This window comes from Accipiter gentilis, chromosome 5 (genome assembly GCF_929443795.1).
Source record: "Accipiter gentilis chromosome 5, bAccGen1.1, whole genome shotgun sequence".
Taxonomy (NCBI): Eukaryota; Metazoa; Chordata; class Aves; order Accipitriformes; family Accipitridae; genus Astur; species Astur gentilis.
In genome coordinates, this window is record NC_064884.1 from 41,626,945 (window position 1) to 41,648,482 (window position 21,538).

Here is a 21,538-nt window from a genome sequence, read left to right on the forward strand (position 1 = left end):
TGTGCCTGTTAGAATAGCATGTTGAGCGCAGGGAGCATATTCCGTGACCTTGCAGGCTTGCATGCTTCTGAATTGCAAAATATGCCTGTCAGTCCTAGAGCAAAAGGTTTTAAGCAAAGAATGTGGCTTTCTGCTGAAACAGACTTAATACCTATCCTGACAAAAAATCTGAAAATTACTTGCAAAAAAGTTCAAGAAATTGGTTTCAAAACTTATATTTGTAAAGGAACTGAATATTTGGTGCTATTTTCAGTGGAGGCATCTGGCCTTTGGTTTGCATTTGCTTGGCTCTAAGGAACATTGACAAAAGCTCCCAGCTGATTTCCCATGGGATTGATAATGCCATATACATCTGCCCAAATATGTTATCAAAAAGCATCTCTGCTGTTATTAAATTCTTCTCGAGAAATGACTGCAAAAAAAAAATTCTATGGTTTGAGTATGGACTTACCCTGTTCTCTTTTCCATTTATCTGTACTATAGAGTGAAGAACATACTGCTGAAATCCAACTGTGTGTTAGAGGCCTTTGGCAATGCCAAAACAAACCGTAATGACAATTCCAGCAGGTTTGGAAAATATATGGATATCAACTTTGATTTTAAAGGAGACCCGATAGGTGGGCATATCAATAATTACTTACTAGAAAAGGTAAGCCACACTTACTTTTAGAGTTAGAGGCTTTTGTGCAGTTACTTTTGTAATATGTGCTTTGCCGTTAGAAAGTTTCCCTTTCAAACGTGGTATGCCAACAAGTGACATGAGGCCATAGAATCTCATTAAATCTAGGGCTTAATTTTTCTTCAAGAGTTATTATAATTAACTGAAATGCTGCTGAAGTACTGGCAGTGCCCTGTTACTTTAACACCACTGCTTTCAGAGCTCACCACATAAGGGACTACTATTACTCAAAAGCTTATGTGCATATAGGTGTATGTACTTTGTATCCAGAATAAAAGCTGAGATTAATTTAATGTCTGCAAAACTCCTTCTTTATAAATTCCCGTATTGAGATCTCACTGGTGAATAAAAGGAGAAGATACTAGGTCTGTAAGTAGCAATGGTATGTTTGAGAAGTGTTATTCTGGAATAATGCCACAGCCTTGTGTGATCTTTTAGTAACTTTGTTTTTATATATTCCAAGTGATCCTGAGCATAATTCTTTTTTCATGTCATTAAGTGGTGGCTGAAAACATGGGAATATGTAAAATTCTGTAGAGAAACTGGGAGTAATCCATTAACAGTTCTTGTTATGTGTGAGACACACGTCTGGCTTTAATTTATATGCTTGACCACATCTGCTAACATGCTTTTTTTGTTGTTTTTTACTTTTCCCTTTATTTCCCTGAAGTCTATTTTCAGAATAAACACTTTATTTTAAAAAACAAAACAACAAACCCAAACATTTAACATGGGATGCTTTAATGCAAAAAAGGGGTGGGGCTGCAGCTGCAGTGACTTAAATCCTGATCATTTATTTCATATTCTTGACTTCTACCAAGTTAAATTTGTTTTCATTTTGAAAGCAGTTGAGGTTCTGGTCCAAACAGAAGCAGTTAACAGGCAGTGACTTTGCATTGCAGCACGAACACATGCTTTGTCACTCTCTGTAGTTCAAACTTGTAGCATAAAATAAGGTTATGTTGCTTGTTGACTGAATTTCTGCTGCATGTAACTTTTTTTTTTTTTTATGCTGTTTTAAACTGATTTGGAATGAGTTCTGTGAAGATGGAGCTATCGCTTGCTCCCTAGAACAATGCCCCTGTGTTAGAGCAGAGCGTTCACTTGGATGGTGGCTGGGTGCTGTTGGTCAGCCTGTCCTGGGGTTGTAGAAGTGATTACCATAAGACCCTAACTATGTCCTATGGAGCATTGGTTTGTAGTCAGAGTCCTGTTTTTCATTTCCAGCAATTAAATAACTCTTAAACTAAAATAGCATTTTATTTGACTGTTCCATGAAAACAATTCTGTAGTTCCACGTGGGATTCCTGGTTGGAAGTAAGACATTGCAGCTGTTAACACAAACTGGGCTTTTTGATTTATAGACTTCAAACTCCATGGTCGTGCCTGGCTAATGGTGTTCATAACAGACTTATTATAAGATAAGATTAGTTTTTAGGTGTCCTAGCAGTGGTGAACCAATGCATCCGTGTCTAAGGGGAGGTGTTGGGGAAGCAGGCTGTCCACAACCAGAAATACCTGTTTTTGTATTTTGTTTCCCCAGTCTCGTGTGATTGTGCAACAGCCGGGAGAACGAAGCTTTCATTCTTTTTACCAGGTTTGTATTTGTTTGCTGAAACAAATGACTTTTCTCAAGTTTCCCAGACACGATAGGCAAAATATTTAAAGCTTTCACCCTCTCGTGTGTTTTGCAAAGGGTTCCCTTGTTGTTGCATCCCGGGTGATCTTAGGCTCTTTAGTTCTTTGAAGAGGCCTGGTCTAGGGAAGGAGCATGGGAAGATTTATTTTTTTCTATCCTCCGTTCCCATATTAACACATTTATAAACTTAAAAGGAGGCTAACTAAACAAATATGGCAGAATATTGGACTTTGACTCACTGTTTTATTTGTAATAAGTAATCCCTCTAAGTTCTCTCGAGGCCTTTAGTCCATATGGAAGTAATTTTATGACACCAAGTTGACTTTCTTTTTTTTGGGGGGGTGGTTCTTTTTAATGTCTTCCATATTGTATGCTGGTTCCTTGTGTGTCCTTTGGGGGAAATGGTCAGCCTATTAGTATAACCTTTATTCTCAGTTTTGTAGTGAGGGAAACATAGGTTTATGTATTTTTTTCCCCACTTACTCAGTACTCTCATGATGGCATGTTAGCACCTTTCTCATGAATGTGTCATTTCCATATTGGAAAGTCTCTGTGTATAGCAGAGAAGGTAAATGTGCTTGTCAAGACACAGCTGTGGCATGTCATGTAAACATGTCTGGTCTGTGAAGAGGTTCAGGCTTGTTTTCTAAACAGTTGTGTCACTCAAAAGGACAGTCATTTAGGCAACTCCTTTCTGGTGGTCAGAGCCTGACAATGATCTGTATTTTGCACGTTGTGCTTGTAACTCCAGATACTGTAGCTGATTTTTCTGTAGCAGTTAGTTAATGTTTTTATGATTTTGCTTGTCAAGCAGGTGAATAAGAAACAGGAAAAGGAAGGATTTTATTTTTTTCATTCACCATTTCTTAAAATACTCCTTGTACAGCTCCTCCAGGGTGGTTCTGACCAAATGCTACGTTCTCTACATCTTCAGAAGGATGCATCTGCATACAACTATATCTGTCCTGGAGCACAGCTAAAGGTGAGGGTGCTGTCAATGAGTTAAGAGGTAACTTGTCTTAAAATTGTAAATGCTTCTTGAAATACCTAAAGTACTGCTGAGCTAGCAGAAGCTGAGACCAAAATTTATGGGATGAATATGGAAAGGTGACATCAATGTGCTATTTTTAATGGAGCTTCTGGCCCTAGAAGACAAAGCATACGTATACTTGTGCATACTACGTTTGTGTCTGCTTATAAAAAACAGTAAAATATAGTAGGAGAGACATCACCTTTGTTAATAAATGCAGGTGTAGATATTTGGCCCATTACCAGTGACAGACTTTTCATGCATCATAATGGGTAACTTAAGCTGCTTTCTGGACCAAAAAGGTCAAAAGGACTATAAGGACTCATTTTTTTTTACAGTAGGACCATTTAAGTTACTGAAGCATTCATTCTTGATATCTGACTTACCCTCAAGGGGGCCTCTGAGCAGGAAAGAAGGGAATGAACCCATAAAGTTTTTAGGACAACAAGATCCTGAACACTTTAAATGTGTCTGGAGTTGTCCCTAGTGTCGTCGCTCTGAAGCAGGGGCCAGACAAAAGGCTCCTTGATTTCCTAATTGCTTTCTTGAGATGCTCTTTGGCAAACAAACCCACAGACCTTCTCAGATGCTTTTATCAGTTTCTCTGGAAATCTGCAGTGAAAACAAACCCAGATGATTGGGAGGGAAGTGAGGCAGAGGCTCATCTTGAGAAAGATGATGACCAGATTTTTACTGCTGGTGCTCTGCAGCTTTTACTCAGAGGGTCTGTGACTGCACTACTTGTAATTGTTGTTCTGATTTTTTTATGAATCACTTCTACTCTTTCACGATAAATTCCACTGGGAAAGTACTAACTATTTATTCATGCTGTGATGCACTTCTGTATCTCATTGCTGCTAGTATACATGTGTGTCCAATGTGGGGTTCAGCGTATAAGCATACGGTATGGCATTAGAATAAGTTGAGAAATCTCATGACAGTGTCTTGCATCTGAAAAATAACAAAGTACATATCTATTTCCCATGGACTTGCAAAATCTTTGCTTTCTCACAGTTGACTTGCATTAAGCCTCTCATGTGGCAAACATCTCTTTCCCCTCAGTGTTCCATCAATGATGGTGCAGAGTTCAAAGCAGTAGCTGATGCCATGAAAGTGATAGGCTTCAAGCAAGAGGAAATTCAGACTGTCTACAAAATTGTGGCAGCCATTCTTCACTTGGTAAGCTCTCTGCCCAGAGGTATGAGTAGGCTCTTCTTCAGGAGGGGTCAAGCAGTTTATTTGTACTTCCAGCAGCTCTAACTTTCTTGCTGCAGAAGCAGTTGGAAGATCTGTTGGGTAGAAAAATGTTTACAACTTCCAGTAGTGAGTGTATCTCCTTGATGAAATAGGACACTGCAGTAATAATGGAAGATCACATTTATTCCTGCATACTCCAGATCCCCAAACAGACATACCACTAAGTACTAGGAGCTGTTAAATGTTCCGAAAAGGAATTGTTTGGGTTTGGCAGTGAGCGGGTAGGGAGCTCTCGCGTCGCTATCCTTCTGTCCCCTTTTGCCCTCATGGTCCCCATCACCAGTGTGGTTTTGCTGGGAAGACGGTAGTTCACTTCGTGGTGGAGGCTTGAGCACAGCCAGAGACAGGAGACCTCTTAATTCTCTGTATTCTGATGTTAAGGAAATCCTTTCTTCACCTGTATTCTCCTGGGACACACAGAGCCTCCTTCCTTGCGCAGTGTCCCTGTAGCTCAGCTCTTAGGTTTTCTTGAGGAGAGAGACACTGCAGGTGGGCAGGAGGAGTATGGCAAAGAAAACTGCAGCTTTTCCAATTCTTTCTCCTCCTTGGGATAGTTGTGCCACAGTGCTGGGGAAGGAATGAAGGCAGAGCAGAGTCAGGCCTTGCAGGCAGGATGGGAGGCCACCCGCTCCTGCAGACAATGCAGTGGTATCGCTACTTCATTGTGGCACTGCAGGTATTCAGTAAGAAATCCGTTGTGGTAGTGTGCTGTCAGTTCAGTCCTATTAGCCATGCTGACTTGTCAGCTTCACCAGAATATTCACATTACCTTTGTGGGCAATAGCATTACAATAAGAATGGCAGCCTAGTGCTTCTGCAGTGAAGGTGAAACGCTACATCTAGCGTTTGTATACTTAACGTAATTTCCCATCTGATCAGACTCTGAATCTTGAGACAGTGTTTGATTAAACATCTGGAAGTGTTTGATATGATTTTTTTCCACAAGCTGAGCTGAACACTGAGCAGCAATGCTTTTCTTTGAGTCAGGCTTTGCTGCTTCCGCTGATGTTGGAGCTTTGTGGGTACATGGATATGCAAGGCCTACCCTTCTAATGTGTTAGGAGATTTACTGACTTGAATAGCAGGTGGAATATGGATGAACTTGGGCTGTACTGATTCATATTAATAAAAGACAGATTGAGAAATCAAGTTTCTTGCTACCTATTACAGGGGAACTTGAAGTTTTCTGTGGATGGTGATACGCCTGTAATAGAAAATGGCAAGGTTGTGTCGATCATTGCAGACTTGCTGTCAACAAAATCTGACATGGTGGAGAAGGCTCTTTTATTTCGAACTGTAGCTACAGGTCGGGATGTCATTGACAAACAACATACTGAACAAGAAGCCACCTATGGCAGAGATGCCTTTGCAAAAGTGAGTTTAAATTTCCTTTCTCTGCACCTAATTCTGTATGTAACAGTAACTCAGACGCATTTCTTTTGCCTTTTGGTTGAGTTGTACTTGGTGCAGCAAAGAATGGTGATGCCTGAGGAAGGTATTCAAATATTAAATTGCCTTTATAATTGCACATTTTTCAATGCTCAGGTCCCAGCAGGATTCCTGGGTGGATCAATAAGTATAGTGCTTGCTGAGACATGGAAAGTCTGTACTTCATGCAGATTTATTTCTGAATGTATGCACTCCTGTGTTCTATAGGGGGATAGCAGAGCAGCACTCTCCCTACCCTTTCTTGGCTATGACACAGCATGCACCACAACCAGCGGTGCTTGCGGCACATGAAAGAGGGGAGGGAGCTGCAAGCCTGGTTTGCTGGCAGCTGCAAAAGGAATACATTGTACAGGGCCGAATATTTAGCAAAATAGAATTCTTGACTTCATTTAGCAGTTAAATTCAAAGATTAGAGCATGGAACTGTAGCATGTAGAACTCACGTTGGAAACCCAAAGTGCTATCTTTTTTTGGAAAGGTAGATACTGATGACAGAAAGGGGTGATAATTGTCCTTCCTTTGCTAAGAAATCAAATGATAAGGGAAGAACAAATGAGACTATGAAGATCCTTGATTATTACCTTGACTTTTTTTCCTAAGATTATATGTTTGCACAGCTTTGCAGTACATTTTGAACATCTAGACTTCGAAGATACCCATGCCTAAAGAACATTTTATTTTTGAAAAGTGAACAGGAATATTTTACTGCCATTGTATTCGGTTGTTAGGTTTCTATAACTGACCTCTTACTTGCTCTTCAGTATTGTTAAATAATTCTCAGGAATGGAAGTTATTAGGTAGCTGAAAAGCAGAGTGGAATCAAATTAGGTGAACCGCTGTACCTAGTGACCTCACTAGGATTTAGAAGTCATGTAAATGAGTTTTGGAAGAAAGAAGAAAAAATACTTTCATAGAATATTTTCTTCATGTCAGTAGCTGTTCACTTTTAGCAGAATGTCATCTGTAGCTTTTGTGTAGTTAGGGCAGCATCCTGAATTAGGCTTTGTAGCACCACGTGTTGCATTTACCAGAAAGAACTGAGACAGATGCAGGCAAAATTCCTCAGTATTTGTTTCTTGGCAGGCTATATACGAGCGCCTCTTTTGTTGGATTGTGACACACATCAATGATGTGATTGAAGTGAAGAACTATGACACTACAATACATGGGAAAAACACAGTCATTGGCGTCCTGGATATCTATGGCTTTGAAATATTTGACAATAACAGGTGAGCCACGTTGTTAAAGCACAGTGCTTTGCCTTCTCCTTTCCCAGAAAACTGATCACCTTTTTTTCTTATGTTTTTGCAGTTTTGAGCAATTTTGCATTAATTACTGCAATGAAAAGCTACAGCAGCTCTTTATTCAGCTGGTTCTAAAGCAAGAGCAGGAAGAGTACCAGCGAGAGGGAATTCCCTGGAAGCATGTGAGTGATTTGGCAGGGGAGGGAGAGGTCGGCTTGAGGTCAGTGTACCAGCATAAGTCCCAGATCTAAAGTTGCTCCACATGTACGCTGCTGTCGATGTCGATAGGACATCTGTGTCCATGCCAGCTGTACTGTCAGACTTGCTGTCTGGAAATCAGGCTGTGGAAGAAGCTAACCAATTACCTCACAACATTTCTTTATTTGCCATGGTGTGGGAAAATAAGTGACTCCAGGTCTGAGTTAAAACATATTGTGGCATCTCTGTGATGCCACACACATCACTGTGTGTTTCTGTTCTGAGTGCTTACGTGTTTTGTCTAGCTCTAGGTATTAAAGTGTAAAAATCTTGACTTTCCTATTCAAATTCCTTTCATAATGCCAAGGACAAGATGCAGTTTTCACTGTGATGACTGTGCACAGTTGAAATTTAAAAGACATTTTAAAGTGCATTCTGTAGCAGTTGATTTTTAGCAGCAGTCTCAAGATTTACATGAGGTGTTTGAAAAATCACCTTCTCTGCTGTTTAGTGGTAGAAGAGTAGCCTGCTTAATTTTGACTTGGTGATGTGCATATTGAAAGCTGATTGCTCCTCCTTTGAACGGTGGGCCCCATTCTCTCTGTCAGACACATGGTACTATTCATCAGTGGCCAACACTGGTATGCTCCTTTTTCACTAGCCAAAGTCACAAACATACCCGTTCTTTGTTTTTTACAGATTGATTACTTCAACAATCAGGTCATCGTCGACCTGGTAGAGCAGCAGCACAAAGGGATCATTGCCATTCTGGACGATGCCTGCATGAATGTTGGAAAAGTTACAGATGAGATGTTCCTTGAGGCTCTTAATAACAAGCTAGGGAAGCATGCTCATTTCTCCAGCAGAAAGGTAACATATTCCTCCATACCCTCAAAACTTGCTTCCTTTTCTGTGTGATACCTTTTCTATTTCGGGGGGCATAATGGAAAGAGGAAATAGACTCGAAGGGTGGCTGAGGTTGGAATCGTCACCATTGAGCATGAAATGAAATGCCTGTGAGCAGCAGCAGCAGCTCCGAAGTATGGAACAGGCCGTCCGGTGTGGGTTTAGGTCACGCCTTGGGCGGCCCTGTACCCGGCAGAGGGAGCTAAAGTATGTCCAATGTGAGATCAGTTTTATTCCAGGCATAAAAGAAGCTGAGATCGTGCCTTGACATATCATGATGTCATCTGTAACCAATCGATGTGCAGTTTCAATCCACGTGACATTCTTCCCAGGCTGCTCTAATACATAGTGACAGTGAAATTATTCACACTTCTGCTTTATTACAGAGCTGTGATTTTTTTTTTTTTTTTTCCCATCGTCATTGGCTACAAAACATATTCATCTCAGATTGTACCTATGATCATCCAGGCCCCTCAACTTGCTTTGTTTTTGGTACAATGTACGAAATAAAAGGCTTTATTTATTCCTCACTTGGCAGCATATTGAAAACATGGTCACCAGCCTGATTAATTTGAGAATCTTTCACACTGAGTAATCAAATAAGGGCCTTTAATTTATTGATGTCTCTCTACTGAGAAATGTCATTTGAAATACATCATTCAGAATGCTGGTTCCCCCCTTCTCCCTCCCACCCCAGTACAATATTTTATGTAGGTCAGAAATACAAAATTAGCATGGTTGTATAAGATATGTGCTAAAGGCTGCCTCCAGGGAGGCTGAATATAAACAATAGATCTGGATGTGGCTTGTTTGGGTAGAGGCTAGGATGAAAAGAAAATAACCGCTTTTTCCTCCCAGATGTGACTTTCCTTAAGTGCCCTTTAGCTGCAGCACACCTGTCATCTCCTCTGCCACATGCATCCTAGCTGAGGGAGGGGGAAAGGGGAATCTTGCTTTTCACCTTAACCTAGATTTTACCTGCTTAAGCAGCAGATGCACAGCATGTTCTAAGTAAACTCACCTGAAAACAAGTATCTTCATGGAGCTAGTCTGCATTTCTACATTTTAATGCAAATTGATTCCTTTAGTAGTACTAATGATTGTGAATAGTGAAGCCTGGGGGGATGGAGTCTTAAATCCTCTGCAGTGGGGTGGTGTGGGAAGTGGTCCAGTTTCTGGAGCTTTCTAGTCAATAGATGTAAGCTGGTAGAGAAAGGAGTTCAGTTTCTGTTCTGTCCTTGGTCCCATGTCTGCTAAGGTGGTATGGTTCCATCATGAAGAGAGCAGGTAGTACTTTGATACAGTGAGGAAGAGGACTGAATTTCATAAATTATATGGGAGGCTATAAAATGAAAATTTTAAAAAAATAAAAATATGTTTGAGTCCTTACCTTCAGAAGTCCCTTCACAGCATACGAAACATTAAAAAAAATACTGCCAGTTGCAGCATTCCTCAGTAGGGGGTGGCATTGTCAGAAAACTGTTTGCACAGACTAAGAGGGAAACAAGGAATACTGGCATAAATAATGTTTATGGAGGGTATAATGTATCTTCCTGGCTTGCTAATTTCGAATTTAAATCAATATAGCCTTGAAAAAATTGACCTATAAAACTCTCAGCATCATAATTATTTTTCCCCCTCTCGTGTCTTTGCAGATGTCCTTTACCAGTATCTAAGATATCTTCCTCAGCCCCATCTAGAACTGCTGTAGGAAACCTGAGCTAAGCCAGCCTCTTCTAGTTTGAATTAAAACAAAGGACTTGATTTCATTTCATAATTTGCTTTTGTAGACTGCAGTAGTTCTGTCCAGATCCTATAAAGTTCAGTGTAGATTGAAGCTGTTCCTCAAGAGTTAAAGTATGTATGCTGATATGTTATGGGAACAGCTCCCATCTTTCAGCCTGAGTTAATGCTTCACTGCTCCCCTGTAGAGCGTGTTGGACACTAGCTCCATGTGGATAAGCTCTAAGGGGCTGCTGTGCCCTAAATAGTAGTGTCCTAGTTTGTGTACTGCATGTCTGATCTGCTGCTGTCTGCTTGGTTGTCCTGGTGAAAGCCAAACAAACCAGGAAAAATACTGGCAAACACTTCCACTATGAGTATTTGTGGCAAAATTTTATGTTCTTAGAGCATGGGTCATCCTTCTCTGAATTGTGTAATGCTAATCTAGATCTGTACAAATGCTAACTATTCTGATAGTACCTCTCAACATCACAGGTTCATTTTTTCAGCCTCTTTAAGTTCTGATTTTTTTCAGTTGATCTTATACTTTTAAAGGATCAAGTGCAGAGATAGTGTATGAATTCCTAAATCTTCAAATAGTGGTAAGTTCTCATTAGTGTCAATCTCAACAAGCTGATTGTGAAGGCTTTGTGTAGGACAAGGTCCATTCTAGTCCACCTGATGTAGTATCTTCCAAGACACTAGGCAATAGCGAAGGTCTAAATGACAGAAGAATATGGGACAAATGCATAATGATAATTTGATGTGCTGCCAGTCTCCAGTGATCTGCAGTCCAGGAACCTCCTGAGTCAGGGCTGGTGTCCTTAATAGTTTGGGTTGTGTTATTTTTTTGGTTTTGTTTTGTATTTTGATTTGACAAAGAATTCTACAGCTTAGGTACTCATGTGAAGAGCTCCTTCCTTCCTGTTTTCCTTCCTTCTCCCTTTTCCCTTGTAGGTTACATCTGTTGCCTCCTAGTTCTTGAACAGCAAAACAGTTCTCTCTGTTTTCCAATACATCATCTCCATGTCATTTGCCATGGTCTCCTGATGTTTCTTTCTTAATCTGAAGAGGCTTAGTTCATTTGGCCCTTCCTCCTGTAGCAGTCAGTCAGTACTATTGATCGTTTTTGCCCTTCATCAAGCCACTTCCAGTTCTCCTGTGTCCTTTTTGAGATAGAGGGTAGTTAAGATACTTGCTGAGTTGGGAATGGACAGTTTGGGGCCCATCATTTGCCATGAACTTTGGCATTTCTCTGTGTGTATCACTGTATTTATGTTGAATTTCATTTGCTCTTCTTTGCCATTCCTTTAGCCTCTCATGTCTTCCTGCAGTTCCTTGCAGCCAGCCATTGTCTTTACTTCCCTGAATAATTAAGTACCATGAACAAGCCTAATCACCTTCCTATTACCCTCAGGTTATGCATCATTTCAGATGATGTTAACAGTGGAGACCACAGTACAGGCCCCCGCAGGACTCCTGTTTCCCATCTTTCCAACAGTTATCTGTGTGAGGACCCTTTCTCTTATCTTTCATAGCAGCTTAAATTCTTTGAGTTGTCAGTGAGGAACCTTGTGAAAAGGCTTACAGAAATGCAAGCAGACTATCAACTACATCAATACACTTGCTGTCCTTTTTTAGTATTTTCAACTGATTTGCCCAGTAGACAAGAAGTTCACAGAGAGAAACATTCCTTAAAAAAACTAGCATTCTGTTAAACCACCTTCCAGTCTCTCCAGAACTGGATGAGTTTTAAGGGAGAAGCTTGTGCAGGCAGCTGTGTCCTGTCTGGTAGCAACTATTGCTTCATTTCATTATGGTTTTGCTTGTCTTATACCTCTTCTGTTGACATGTAGGTTTGAGATGCATGTTTTGGGTGGTTGAAAAAAGGCATTACATCCTCCATAGCTCCTTGCTGGTGAGCACAGCTGTAAAAAGAAAATTTGCTTTGTTTTCCTGATATGGCCTCATTTCTTCATTTTCTCTTGTGTTCCTTCTACACCTCGGTCATCTATCAGTTCTGCAGACCCTGGTGTGCTTCCTGCTCCTGTTGAGCTGGACTGCACAACAGGTTACCTTTGTAACCTTCTGTGTACCTTGTTACTCAAACTTTATGGTTTCCTCCGTGTGATTTTTTTTTTTTAAATTATTTTATTTTAAATATTTTATTTTATTTTTTTACATCTGTCAGTTTGAGCCAATCTATTTTCTACTCTTGGACACAGGCAAACTTTTTGGGAGGATATTTTCCTGCTTCTAATAATCTCTTCTGCCCTGCAGTTTAACCATGCTAATTTCCTCTTTTATTTTCCCAAGACTTTTGGTGGATAGTAGCCCTATACTTGCTCATAGCCCTCGGTGTTTTTAAATGGTGTCCATGCTTCTTGCGAAGACTTAATTCATCTACCTGCCCCTTTTGGCTCATTTTTGTCTTGTTCGCCTTTTTTAATTAAGCTGAGCCTGATGGATTTTTTTGGCTTCTGTTTACTCCTGAAGGGATGAGTGTATTATGGTCACTGCTACTGAATGGCTGCCATGTAGGCACTTGACATGGTTGTAGTAAAGGAACGTGATGGGAAGTCTGAGCTGAGAGCAGAGGGTTGGAGCTGTGACCACCCTGGTTGGATCTTAGATGATCCAGAGTGACTTGGGACAGAACAAGCATTGCTATTGTAACTGTCCTATTTTGATTGCTTCATTGCTTTGCTGAGGAGTGATACTGCAATGGAAAAAATGTACAGGAAGACTTAAAGTAATGAATTAACTTCTAGGTGCAATGTTTCTCTAAGTGCACAAATGTTCTTTTTGCTTAATGGTGTTTCTGAGATAGCATCAATTTTTTAGTAAAAATATAGGCTCTTGCAACTTGATTTTGTACAAATATGTTCTTATAATGCATCCATGAAAAAATATTACAGAGCAGTGTTATAACTGGATTTCACATCTACACATGCATATATAAAATGGAATAACTGTAGTTTCCATTTTTATTTCCAATGCATATTGTTCTTCTATGAAACTTGAAAATCCATGGGTGAGTTTTAATGTATTTGAATTTATTTTAGCTTTGTGCAACTGACAAGACGCTGGAGTTTGACAGAGACTTTCGAATCAAGCACTATGCTGGAGATGTGATGTAAGTTTCTTTCAGAAATAAAGTTGTACCTTCTATTTTTATCTTTTAGCTAGCTTTGAAGTGGTACAATATTCTAATTTAATGCTGCTTCTGGTATGAACCAGAATAGCTGTCATACAGAATTACAGAGTGCAGCAGTTGCTTATCAATTAAATCTTATGCTGGTTACTTGCTATACAGACTATCATTTTGTACTTGGAATTGAAACAAAAGGAGAATATGGGGAGAGAGGATGAGAGAAGAGCAGTGCTTTAGGAAAAAAAAGGATGGGGGTCAAAAAAAAAGCCAGCCCAGTTTATGCAAGAAAACTATACTGAGCTAATAAAATCTGGTTTAGACATCTGTTTAGTATGATTATATAACTCTCTGGCTGTAAATTCTCAAATCAGTTTGAGCAGACTCAAAATACAGGGTAGTGTTAAACTGCAATAAGTATCAGTGCAGGGAGCCTTCCCTGTTCAGGTTGAAAAGTTTTCTGTACCCAAAGCCTATAAAAATGGCTACAGTATGTGACAGTAATATGAAGGAAGATTAAGTAGAAGTGAAAGATGCCCATATGTTAGAAACTGTTCCCTGGGAAAGCTGTTGTCTGGAATATCAGTGGAGTGATTTAATGGTTTAGGATTTGTGTTAACTCCCCATGCCAGCAGAATCTAAAGGGAGTTAATAAGCAAATAATTTAGGATTTATTTTACCTTAGGATTAAATTTACCTTTAATTTATAAGAGTAACCAGTGGGATCATACTGGAGCCCATTCAGTGCAGCTAGATTTTGTTCTGCAGTCTTTGCTGAGCGATTGCAGATAGACATCCCTTATTTCAAAGCATTTTGCCAAGGAGGAGAAAATATGAGGTGCCACATTAGTGGTTGATCCTTCTGCACTGCCAGTGGCTGAAAAATTTTGTAAAAGAAAACTGAAATGTGGAAATATTTGCAGATAATACTTGAGCCTAGTTGTGTTATGTGGAGCAGTATGATTTGAGGGTGGCTCCGTGCAGGGATTTGAACGTTGTTGGGCTCTGGATCCCAGTGCCTGCAGTTCAGGTGCAGGCTTTGCTGGGGGGGTATCTGAAGCTCCAGAAGAACTGAGTGGGAGTCACTGAATGGGGAGATTTTGGACCTTTTCTTTGAGGACAGAGCGCTCTCTGTCTTGAGTCTTGGAGAAGAGATTAAACTCTGAAACGATAGTCTTTCAGGGTGGTATTTCTGTGGGAACAGAGGAAGGAAAGGGTCCAAAATGTATGTGTGTGTTGATTTCCAAGAGAGTTTCCTAGTCACTGGTTATAGGCTGTTCTTGATTTCAGGCACTCACCCACTAGAGAATCTTCCCTGACAACAAGAGAGGGACGGACTAGACATATTGAAAAAGAAAACATCATTCCTGTAGGATTTAACACAAACACGTGCTCTGAATTTAGAGGCAGAAGTCCTGAGTGTAACTCTTGAATTTAGGCCATCTGCGACTTGCTCAAGTCCTGCTAGGTGTCTCAGCCATCATGCTCTTCACCTGCATAGTTCAAATAGCTTTCTAAAACTAGATGTATGTTGTTCCTGCACTGGAGGTGGAAAGCTGGGCAGAAAGATCTAAGTCTCACACAGTGCTCATGCAGCAAATTAGTGATAGGTTGGGAAACAGAGCTGGATTCCTGACTAGCATCTGCTGTGTTTGTAGGAGTGCAAAGATGCTGATTCCACACTGATACCAGCAGCCCAGAAAAGGACTTTGCTTCTTTGCATTTAACTCTGTTTTCCTTTTTTTAGTTACTCAGTCACTGGATTTATTGACAAAAACAAGGACACTTTATTTCAAGACTTCAAGCGCCTCATGTACAACAGGTAGGAATAAAAATATTAAGGAGGTGAATTTAAATCTGATTTATCTGAATCCTTTTTTATACAGTAGATGCTAGAAGAAACTAATGTTTTCACTGATGCTATCTTTACTGTGTGTGCAGCACACGTGAATAAACACATTGCTTTGGGATTTGATCTTTGTATATCCACCACGACCCAAAGGCTGTTAGTTTGATTTTTTCAGGGTAAAGTCCTTATTCTGTATACGTTATTTTTGTTCTGATATAACCTTTAATTTAACTAAATTTAAAATGTGTGTTTGAAATCAACTCATGCAATCAAGATAGCTGTGCAGAGATTACCTGTGCTGCTTGATTTGTCATTAACCGGTTTTTGGACCAGTTGCAAATGTACCATTACTGATCTCTCTTTAATCAATGCTAAAGATACTGAGTAGCATTTGGTCAATGACAGATAATCACTGCCCCAGCTAGAAGTCCCTGTTTTGAAAGAAAGTATAGGAGTGAGGGGGAAAATGGGCAAATAGATTTGAATCCTTTTCATATGTGCAGTGACATGAAAAATTTAAACCATGTAGTCACGTGTTATGAATACTAATCAGGCAAGTAAAAGTTGCCTTTGACAAGCAAATTTGAAATCCTGTCAAAATGTCTGTGTATCTATAAGTGCCCCAGAAAGCTCTTTTCCTTGACTGCTGGCATTAAACATGTTCTAATTATTTTGTGACTGTGGCCTATCTCAACCTTTCAGAGACTTTGCTCAGAGGTAGAAGTCAGCATAAAATAGCCTGCAGCTGCATGGACAACTCTGTTTACCTGGTTTAAAAGCTAGTACAAGTATTAACTTAGTTGCCAATCCTGTTATGTTTACTTGAATAGTCTTGCTGTTTGTGTTTTCAAGACTTCACATTAACCAAAAACCTGCAAAATATTTGCTGTACAGAGGTTTTATTAAATTTAGCCTCTTCTTTCCTTGAATTTTCTGGTAAAGGCTGTTCACAAAGACCACTTACAGCATATTAAAGCATGTGATAGATTGGCTATTAGATTGCTGTAACTGCTTTCAGCTTTTGTCTATTCCAGAGCTCTTGCCATCCATCATGGACATTTTACCTCACCTTCAACCCTTCAAGAAAATATAGGCTAAAATGTATAAATTACTTTATATATCAAGAATAGTGCAGAAAAACAGCTTGAAATCAGATAGCAAGTTTCAAGGGAGGATGTTGTGGGCTATGGTCTTACTCTCTTCTGTTTTGATTAAATTCTTTATGTTTGTGTCAGTAAGGCAGGCTCTGCTTTTGATAGATCACTTCTGCAGGATTTTTACTATCCCATTACTACACATCTTTATCTGATGAGGAGATTGTCATTTTTCCAGAATATTCGGTTGTAAGCTTCAACCATACATTGCTCAAGAGCAAGAGATATCTTGCCCGGGAATGTCATATTGGTTTGGCTGATACATTTTGAGCTGAAAACACCAGTAGGTCTGGGTAGAAGCAAGCTGTTGAATTTTGAATTTAGCAGAAGTGCTTTTATACTGTGCAATTAAAGAGACTGTCTTTTAGCTCTAACCCTGTGTTGAAGATGATGTGGCCTGAAGGTAAACTGAGCATCACTGAGGTAACCAAGAGACCTCTGACAGCTGCTACTCTTTTTAAGAACTCCATGATTGCACTAGTGGACAACCTGGCATCGAAGGTAAATATTTCTGTTTCAAAATTGATTCCAGCTTCTGGTTAGTAGGGTGTAGCTTCTCCGTGGAGGGACTGCCAACTTCCTATCACTGCAATTAGTTGGAAAGCCAAGCTGATCAATGGCAGATGAGCTTTGGTTTTGACAATGGGCAGCTGTGAAGATCTCCTAGGAGAGTTAGCTGCCATCCCCGCATAAAGAAGGTGGATTTTTGTTTCCTTTGTGACCAGTGTATCTTTCACTTGTAGGAAAGCCAGTCTCTTAGGTAATAATTATTATATCAAATAAATAATAATCTTTAACAAAGCTCTTTTGGCAGGCAGCCCAAAGGATGTAGTTTCATGGTGGAGAGATTCTCTCTTTCTGGTTTTCAATGCCAAGTGACTTCCATGAAAATACAGGCAAACCTGCATGATTTCCTTCTTTCCTCCTCTTTGCTGTGTCAGAGAGTGAGAAGTGAAACCTTTTATTTTATTAAATAATTAAGTTATAGTAGAAAGTTTTGCTTTGGCAAGCACCACATTGTGTGAAGAAACATAGCTAAGGGAATGAACTGGGAAAGGAGCTGTTTGAATGCAGTGCAGCTGAGTGGCAGGATGAGGTGAGTAGTGTGATCCCTCATGTGAGCAGAGATCACTAAGAAATATTTGGGTGTTACTGATGCCAGGTGACCTTGCTGGACTCCTGACATTTTGGTAACCTTGTAGAAGGTGTATGTGGTTCACAAGAGATGAACAGTGAGCCCAGAGTAGTGATATATGTTAACATTTAAAATAATTAAGCAATAAAGGGCAATGTGTTCTGACTATGTTCTTGGGAGTTGTGGTAGGAAAGGAAATGTTAGTGGCTGAAGATCTAGAGGAAGAACGTGCACGCAAATGTGGTAAGGCTAGGAAAAGCTTTGTAGAAAGATGATCCTTGTTCTAATAAGACGACTCTGTGAAGAGTAAAGTACTATTTGAATTTTTGCTTGGAGTGGCAGCCCTGTGAGTAACAAAATCTTCATAGGTGCTGTCTTGGTCAGAGCACAGTCATACAGTGCTGGCTGTGCATAGGAAGAGAAAGCTATCCGCACTGGGAATATTACAAGAAATAATATATTGCTTCATGTTTTCCAGAATTAGGAGATGAAAACACGCTTGCTTTATATTTTTGACTTCTAGTTCTGGAGTGGATTTAACTTCAGCAATAAATCTGCAGGAGGGCATGCAAGCCTGACCAAAGCTGTCTTGTGGTGCTAGCTGAGCTTCCTGACTGAGGAATGAAGCCCCATAGCTCTCCCCAGTACTGTTTGACTAAGGGCTGCTAAGAGGATGCCCTTTTTAGCCCAGCCAAAGGCCAGATCTTGCTTTAGGCAGGCACCATTAGTAGAGATTGAGAGAGGTCCTACCCCACTGCCTGTGCAGCCAGAGAGGAGCTTTCCTGGATGGCAAATCATGAGCTGTTGGGGCTGAAGAAGGTGGCTGCGACCCTGATGGAAGGGGGATGAGGACAGGCTTTAGTCAGACTTTCCAAGGAGTCAAGATTTACCTGATCTGTCAATCTTCCAAATAATTTGCTGGCTAGCCCTAACCTAAATTTGGTTTAGAGATGTCAAGAACCCAGAGAGGTTTCTCTGTGTTGTGAAAATGAGTAGTTGAGGAAGGAAGAAAGAAGATTCTGATTGATGCTGCTTGTGGTTAGTGCAGTTCTCGGTCGTACAGAGCAGTCATGTTATCTCTTGCCTAGCCAAATGGGTAGGGAACCTGATTCACTGAAGTGAGGTGTTTTGAGCAATACAGACAGCAACTGGGGGTGTTGTAGTGGAGGGCTGTGATCAAGGGAGGATAGGGAGCTGTTGGTGGGGATGTTCAGCAAGCATTGGTGGAAAAACTTCATTTGCTTGTTTGTTGGAAAATTTGTTGTAGGCCACCTCGTATTTGTAAAAATAGAATAGTCAAGAGAATGCCATGTGCTATGGTGGTTTGAACAATTCCTGCAACTCACAGCAGGAGATGAAGAGTTTAAATCGCACATCATCCATCTTGAGTCAGTAGGTACCAAAATTCATCATTGAAGGCTGGCTGGCTGGCTTATGTGAAATGAGTGAGTTTCAGTCCATTTATCATTGGTATCTCTATCACAAATGTCAGCCTTTTTCAAGGATAGGCCATAACCAGGAACTGTTTCCAAGTCGAATTTAAGCTCGTGAATTCACTAGGAGGTTCCTGGGTGTGTCTCGGTATAGTCCTTTCCCATTCTTTACTTTCCTTAAACTTTTATTAAGAAACTTGTATTGAAGATGTTGGGGGTTTCCTGATTTTTTCTGTTGAATAGCAATGAAGAAAATTGTCTTAGAGCATTGTATTTTCCAGAGAATTATGGATCCCATTAAAGGGAAGGCTGTCATTAAACAAGTGTATTTGTCAGGACTGAACAAGGACTCTTGCCAAGCAGGAAGGAGCCAAGGGCTGTCTTGCTTATGCAGCGTTTTATGGCCAACCTTTAGCATGATGGAGAGCTGGAATGAAGGCAGTGACATTTGCACTTTGGAGTCTGCTGTTTAAAAGTTTACATGGCTAATGCTCCTTGCAGAACGGTGTTTGTAGGTACTTAAGTTTGCAAACGAAGCTACATTTTTGAGCTTTAGCTATTTTTAGTGGAGATCCTGGCTGTTATGCATCTTAAAAAAAACCAAAAAAAATTGGTGAGACCCATCCTGAAGTCAAGCTTATGTTACTTTAAAGGGTCTAAATTTTGGTGCCTCCTAGAAAGGAGAGGCTGCTTAGATAAGGGTCCTGAACACAATCATTGTATACTTCAAACAGTAAAACAGAGTGCAGAGAGATAGTGCTTCTGTTTGGCCCTTCTGCCCTGAGGATCTCTTTGAGGTGACTTTTTAGACAGTTAATAATTATGTGCATGTTATTAGCAAGCTAATAACTGGGCATTCAAGCCATACTTTGCTAGATACTGGTTATGCACAAATAAATGGGATGCTCTGCCTCTGAGTCATTGCTAGTTTGGATACTTGTCTTGGCTCTCTTACTTCTGCTGGGGGCTGGAGAGTGGGTGAACAGTTGCTGTTCCTGGGCCGGTAAAACCACTGTCTCTTTGGGGGACACCACTCATTGCAGTTATGGGTACTGTAATTCTTCCCTCAGGTTGTGTTACTCATTTTTCCTGTGCTTAACTTGGGACCAGAGTTGCACTTCTGGGGATCAACAATGACAATGTCTATGTGTCTGACTGCGGTTTGGACCCTGCAGGACTTTTTTGGGAAGCCTGTGGTAACAGCTGATGAAAACAGCTCTCTGAAAACAGCATTGCACAAGCGGTGTTAGCTGCTGTGGTGTACAGATGTCAGAGGAATAAGGTTCCATAGGGAGAGGTAATACCAGTTCATGTTTTTCTCAGTTGTTTCTCAAAAAAACAAGAAGAAGATAGGCTTGAGTTTTGTTGCAGTTTGAACTGATGATTTACTAGTTACTGGAGTGTGCCCAGTATGTAAGTGCAGTCAGCGCTGCTTTTCTCATCCTGGTCTCCCATTCCACCTAGGCTGTTCTTGCTTGCTTAATGTTTCTCTGTAAACTGTTTTAAAGCATATTTATGTGCTCTGTTTCTACAGTCCTCAAACAGAATGGCAGTCCAAGAGCTCTCCTTCATTGATACTCGTTTGGCCTTACTGGAAAGCTGCAGGTTTTTTGGCAGTATCAACAGTATCTTTAAACCTGTCATTTGGGGGAATAGTCTCCAAAAATGCTAATTTGGTGGGCAGGAATAATAATAATAATAATAATAATAATATCAGAAACAAAGCTCAAAGTCTGTGAATACAGTAGCTGCAGCATTAGTTGGTTATTTAACTTTTCCGGTATTTAAAATAACCACCTTTAAAATTCTGTTTTGTTGGTATTCTGGTTTAAATCTGGAATTTGCTAATGAAGCAGAGTTCTGTGGTCCCTGAGAGGAAGAGGCAGGTGGTGTGGTTATTAGGGTGTCAGATGCTTCCATTAGGGTGAGTAGCATAAAACTGTTGTTAACGCTGCAGGAGCTGTTCATAAATACAGTTTTAACCTCAGCTGGTGTATGCACATGTCCATACGAGTATGAAGTCTCAGGAAACAGGTTTTTGGAGGATGCTGAGTTGAAGTGGCGCTTATCAGTACTGGTAACTCAATAATACTGTAATCCTCCAGACTTACTACACTGAGAGTCTTTTGGGCAGAAACCTCTGGTAGGTAGAAAAAAGTCCCGTGTCCCCCCCCCCTTTTTTTTTTTTTTTGGTCCCCCAAAAACAAATGAACCAAAACAAAAACTAGCTTTACAGAATTGCCATGTAACATTTCTCAAGCACATGTTTTACTGCCTGTGCTATTCTCTTGAGAATTTGGTCTTTCTGTGATGGATTACTTTGAGTGGCTTTTCTTTTAAATACTGACACAGGAAGTCCTTTGGTTGACATTGTGTAAATGATGAGCTTCTCTAGGAACTCTTACTGGACATGCATCTCTTCCCCCCCCCCCCCCCCCCTTTTTTTTTTTTCTTTTCTTTTTTTCCTCTCCTTCTCTGTAACTCCTTTTGTCTGACTCTTCTTTCTTCCATACCTCTCCTCTCCTATCCAGGTTGACAGGCTTCATCTCTAGTAAGTTATAATATCATCACTGTGACTGATTGGACATATCCAGCACAAATTTGTCAGTTCTGTGTTGTCTCCCTTATCTAACGAGCTATAAACTACGGAAAAGAAATCTCTCAAGGAGGAGTTTGTTTAGATGCAATGACTT

The 21,538-nt window shown here is 40.3% G+C and overlaps 1 protein-coding gene across 2 annotated transcripts in view; it reads left to right on the top strand.

Moving 5' to 3' along the window:
* The window catches only part of MYO1D (myosin ID), a 162,452-nt gene that overhangs the window by 38,527 nt on the left and 102,387 nt on the right, over window positions 1-21,538 (top strand). For both annotated transcript variants that reach the window (XM_049799607.1, XM_049799608.1), the window contains exons 4-14: window positions 484-649; window positions 2,223-2,276; window positions 3,205-3,300; window positions 4,411-4,527; window positions 5,776-5,979; window positions 7,137-7,282; window positions 7,365-7,479; window positions 8,195-8,365; window positions 13,189-13,259; window positions 15,022-15,096; window positions 16,646-16,778. In XM_049799607.1, the coding sequence (XP_049655564.1) occupies window positions 484-649; window positions 2,223-2,276; window positions 3,205-3,300; window positions 4,411-4,527; window positions 5,776-5,979; window positions 7,137-7,282; window positions 7,365-7,479; window positions 8,195-8,365; window positions 13,189-13,259; window positions 15,022-15,096; window positions 16,646-16,778 (1,348 nt within the window). The remainder of the gene's footprint in view (window positions 1-483; window positions 650-2,222; window positions 2,277-3,204; window positions 3,301-4,410; window positions 4,528-5,775; window positions 5,980-7,136; window positions 7,283-7,364; window positions 7,480-8,194; window positions 8,366-13,188; window positions 13,260-15,021; window positions 15,097-16,645; window positions 16,779-21,538) is intronic.